Source organism: Chaetura pelagica, unplaced genomic scaffold (genome assembly GCF_000747805.2).
Source record: "Chaetura pelagica isolate M959 unplaced genomic scaffold, ChaPel_1.0 scaffold3, whole genome shotgun sequence".
NCBI classification, from domain to species: domain Eukaryota; kingdom Metazoa; phylum Chordata; class Aves; order Apodiformes; family Apodidae; genus Chaetura; species Chaetura pelagica.
The window spans coordinates 11,136,377-11,141,616 of record NW_009952974.1 but is presented as its reverse complement, the minus strand read 5'-3'; the positions used below and the strand labels follow the sequence as shown (position 1 = coordinate 11,141,616).

Genomic DNA, 5,240 nt, shown 5'->3' with positions numbered 1-5,240 from the left:
GCCCTGCCCCAGCTCTCCCAGCCACAGGCAGCAGGACAGACTGCTTCTCACTAAGAGTTACGTAGAAATAACTAACCTGAAACCAGTCGAGGTGAACAATAACAGCTGAAGGTAGAGAAAAACTGGGTGCCGGGCAGTTCCCAATCTGTAGGCAGCAGCTGTGCATTCACTTTTGGCAAGGCTACCCTCACCTGGGACAGAGGGAGATCAGGTTTGGTCACCACCATGAGACTAAGAGATTAACAACTGTGTCTGAAAACCGGACTCTGACATCAGTATCACTGTAAGAGAAATCTTCCTTACATTTTTTACATTAAAAGTCAGTCTGCTGCAAATGAGGTGAACAAAGAATTTCCAGCAGGACGCTGCTCCATACAGAGTGCCATTTCCTTAAAAAATACTGGTGACAGTTTGAAAGGCATTTCACAAAGCCTAGTGATCACCTAGAAAAGCTGTATTTATGCATGCACATGTGTATGCAAGCCTGAGATAACAAAAAAACACTAGTCTTTCCAACAAATCAAGAAACCGTTCGGCAAGCTACATCTATTTTAGTAAATACAGTGACTGCGAAGGAGAAGGGTGGTAAAGCACAGCCTGTGCCCAAACTGCTGCCTCAACCCACCAGCAGAATGCTTTACCAATATTCTCCCTTTCCCTTTGGGAATGCTCCCTGCTGTTCTCAGAATCATGCCCAAATACTGCCTGGAAAGTGTTATTTGCCACAAGCCAAGCTTGTACACACAAAAACAGACAAGAGGACATACAAACAGATAAGTCAGTCAGCCAGAGCCCAAGCACAGGCACTGCCCATAGCTAGGCTACAGATACAGATACCCTGTCTTAGATCTGAGATATAAGGAGAGTAACTAATACTAAGAATAGCTGAGTAATGTTACTGTGCACAAATTCAAATCCTGATAAAGTTTCAATTATAGGATTTTCTGATATCACGTAACAACAGTATCTTCTCTCTGCACAGCACCAGATCATTTGGAAGATAATATCATTCTAGATGGAAAAATTCTTCCAATTCAAGTCGATCTTCATCAGGTACTTGTATTGCCAAAAGCAGAATGGGAAGGGATTCAGGACCGTCTTGGCAGCACAGCTAAAGAAGCAGCACGCATCCTTGCCGAGAACAAAGCGCGGGAAGAAATGCGCCTACGCTCCAAAGCTGCTATCAAAGACTGGCCCAACACCGTTATGGTAAGTACAGGACTGGTTTGTAAACTTGCATAACACTTGCTTTTAAATATTTATTTTAACTAAACTCCATTTAAGTACTTTTTAACATCTAACATCAACTTGTAATTTTTTAAAGTAAAGCTAAATGCAAAATTAAAAAAAAAACAAACCAAACCAAATATTGAGTACATCACCTTCAGAATAGTTAATATGTTTTTAGACTGTGGGATTTAAATATAATTTCCAATTTTATCTGTACTGTAGGGCCTGGCACAGCAGAAACTTAAAGCCAAACAACTACGTGAAGAAAGAGAAGAGGAAGAAAGAAAGTTAATTGATTTGGAAGAAGCAAAGTTCCAAGCAGCAAGACGGAAGGAGACTATTGACCGTGCAAAAACCTACCTATTCTATCAGAATGAAAGAGTGAAAGCATTTAATGTTTGTTGACAACTTAAAATTTTTAGATTCAAACTGTACTGAATGTCTTTAAATACTTCTGAGCATGCAAACTACTTTAAATGTTATCTTGCAGAATGCATTTCTACTTGCTGAGGTCCTAAAAGAAAGAGATGCCCAAGTTGAATTTAAAAAGTTAAAGTCAGATGCTATGAAAAAGAAGGAGAAAGAAATGGTACATGAAGATAAAGAAGCTGTTGCCAGAGAGCAAGAAAAGGCACGTCAGCATTATATGAATGAACAAGCAGTACGCAGAGATCAGCTGGAACAGTAAGTAATAATTAACCAAAAGTAATCCTACTTTTTTATTTATTTAAACTTTCTTCTTACAAATACATTCTATAAGGTTTTTACAGAAACTTACTGATAATTTGATTCACAAATGCAACACTTGAAAAGAAAAATCCACAATGCCACAAAAGACCTTGCACAGAAGGAGAATACATGGTATGCCCTCTTTTATTTGCCAACAGTCTGTGTGTAACATTGCTTCTGGTAGGCATCAATAGGTTTTAATCGAATCACTATTCAGAAATTGTTACTGAAAGTGTATTTTAACTCAGTTTTTGTCCCAGAAAAGGAAAAGGTTAAACCACATTTTCCATCTGTCCACGGATTGCAGAAAACTCATCAAGAGAATGCATCACAGCTACCTCTTTCTCTCAGCTGCTGCAGAAACATTATGGAGGGGTCCCCAGTGGTTTGTAGGACTGGCCCTGGTGGCCTTTTAGAAGGAATCACATCTCCTGAAGCAGAGGAAGGGTTCAGTGTCTGGTCTCACATATTTCAGGTCCAACACATACATTCTCGCAGAACTTAGTACAGAGCACTACCAGCTTAAGCTGTTGACTTCACACACAGAATGAGAAGCATAGATACAGTGGGACCTCCTGGGGAAGTCCTGTTCATTGAGGATGCTGCAGAGATAGACCAGAATGTTGAATGCAATGGTGCTTATGGGTCATCCAGATTAAACTTGTTACCACTACACAGCAATATGTGAGCATACCACAGCTCATTTCTGGTCAGTGGATTGAGGGCTACCATTACAAACAATGATGCTGGTTTTCACCTGTGACATTCTACCCACTTTTAATTCAAAGTATCACATCCTTCAGTGCAAGGTACCTATGGCTATGCAGAATTCCTGTCTGTTAATTACTTCATGCAGTCCCTAGCTCATTTATTCAGCTCCTTTTTCTGATTCAGAATAAAGGAGCATAAGCATCAGGCAGATCTGGCCAAGCTAGAAGACAAAAGAGAAGGGGAACAAATACAGAGATTGAACCACTTGTACCAATTGGAAATGCAGAGAGGAAAGGAAAAGGAACAGGAGGAAAAAGCTGAACAGCAGAGGCTGTATCATGTAAGTAACAGCAAAGCATAGAGTTCAAAATGCTTGTTTCACCTTGGCTGTCTGCAGTGAAATATTGCATTTGTATATTTAAATGGGCTTACTGGCAGCAGGAGGTTTGCTCGCAGCTTCAATAGCATTGGATCATATGCCGACCTTGCCAGTTGAAGGCCACAGCTTTCCTCTGTGCTTGTGAGAAAGGCCTCTTGGAGGCAGGTCCCTTCCATTGTCTGAAGGGACACTGGCACCTGATGCTTTGACTGGTCAATGATTAAAAAGTCTGCTGTAGAAATCAAGGAAAATTATCCTCAACTTCAGAACTGGATTTAAATTCCACATACCTGATGGTTTAAGCCCATGTTTCTGTCAGCAAAAGAGAATAGCCTGAGACTGAACACAACAGTATCTTTTGAACTTGCTTTTCCCTTTATGATTGGAGAGGTTTAGAAATTTAGTCAAGACCTGCTTCCCTCTCTCTTCATCTCTAAAGGCATCTTGCTATACGCAAACTAGAAATGCCTCAGAACAGTTCTGGCCAGGATGCAGTTGGCGTTTTATGTAAAACTGCAGAAGACTCCTCTTCTGCTGTGACATGGATTAAGCTTTCAGACTGGGATAGTTTTGGATGAGGTTGGCCAGAAACAGCACAGTCTGTGTAAGCATTGGTGGGAATTGCTCGGTCCCATTCCTCTCAATGTCCCCGTCTCCAACCTGCTTTAATGGGAGCAAGGAATAATACTACATTGCAGAGCAATCTGTTTGTGTAATGGGCTGGATAAGCAGCTGTTGGATGCTCAATTCCCCTTCTTCTTCCTCATATTTACTGTCTCCTCTTCATGCATGTTTGAACAGAGAGGGAGAAATGAGTGGAAGTACCAAGAATCCCTTTTCTCTCTTCTCTCTTTGAAAGAAACACAGAGTGATTCTTTTAAGTTGCTACTCCAGGCCCAGATTTTCTAAACTTCATCTGTTATATCAGGAACATTTTGCCCCTGCAGGAACATTTAGCTGACCAGAAAATAATCAAAGCAATAGAGAAACAAAAACAAATGGAAGAAGATGATCGGATTAAAGCTTATTTTAAAGCAAAAGAAACCATTGGCAAGATGGTAAAGAAGAAAAAAGCAGAAATACGTAGGTAGGTACAAAAATAGAGTATAAATTGTACATAAACATAAAATTACATGTAGTAATTTTCAAATCTTTCCAATGTAACACAAACCACAGTTATTCTAGAAATTAAATTCCACTGATATTGAGAGTAGGAAATTCTTTGTAACAGGTTCCTTTGTAACAGGTGTGGGGGGGAACAAACCCTTTGTCCTTCAAACTACAAAGATTTAACAGAAGTGCAAAGCTCTACACCATTGTATTGGGAATGGTGATTTTCCATGTAGCCTGCCAAGCCTCTACCTCCTCAATAATTGAAGACAATTGACATCCTTGATGGAAGTATTTCTGGATAGATACTGTATTTCCCTGAGTCAGGTCAAGAAAAATAATTTTACTTCTTAACAAGGCACCTATATTAATTAATTATATTGGGTTATTATCAAGGAAAGATGGTTTTCAATTTAACATTGAGGGTACAGCATGTCAATACTATAGATCCAGTCAGAGTTTCCTCCTCTTCTGGACAATATTCCCAACATTTCTCCCGTGGTGGCAAAACACTAGGGAGACTCCTCCCAGAATGATCCAGCTCATTATTGCAACAAAAAGCAAGTGTTACAGGGAACATCTATTTGTTACATCAAATAATTTTTGAAAAACAGGAGGAACATGAGATGAAGGAGTTGGGTGAATAGGCCAATCTGTGTGTCAAGAGAAGACGAAAATCAGAATTGTTGAGTTTGGTAGCAGTGATGCTTCAGGTAGACCCAGGTGTGTACCCTGGTATGTTATGGTTCATGTTCTTCTGCAGGCTACAGCAAGCACGTCAGGACAAAGTCGTTAGCCAAATCACTTCACAAATGAGTGAGGCTTTAAAAAAGGAAAGTGAGAATCTTGCTAGAGCCATCGCAAAAAAAGAAGCTGAATATGAAAAAAAATGCAAAGAGAAAGAAGCAAAAGAAAAAGCAGCCATTAAAGCTATTGCTGAGTACAGAGCCACTGTGGTAAGAAAACCAGCCTGTTCTTGCTTACTCCAACTCCAACTGAAGAGCTTGGCTCAGATCACAGCTGGTGGCTTTGGTGCCATGCCTGCTTCATTAGGTCCACCAACATCTTTCCTGGGGTCCTC

The 5,240-nt window shown here is 40.2% G+C and overlaps 1 protein-coding gene across 1 annotated transcript in view; it reads left to right on the top strand.

The window, feature by feature from the left end:
• The window catches only part of CCDC173 (coiled-coil domain containing 173), a 7,407-nt gene that overhangs the window by 1,007 nt on the left and 1,160 nt on the right, over positions 1–5,240 (top strand). The window contains exons 2-7 of the mRNA XM_009996302.1: positions 983–1,209; positions 1,453–1,626; positions 1,721–1,914; positions 2,854–3,010; positions 3,997–4,136; positions 4,923–5,115. Of these exons, the coding sequence (XP_009994604.1) occupies positions 983–1,209; positions 1,453–1,626; positions 1,721–1,914; positions 2,854–3,010; positions 3,997–4,136; positions 4,923–5,115 (1,085 nt within the window). The remainder of the gene's footprint in view (positions 1–982; positions 1,210–1,452; positions 1,627–1,720; positions 1,915–2,853; positions 3,011–3,996; positions 4,137–4,922; positions 5,116–5,240) is intronic.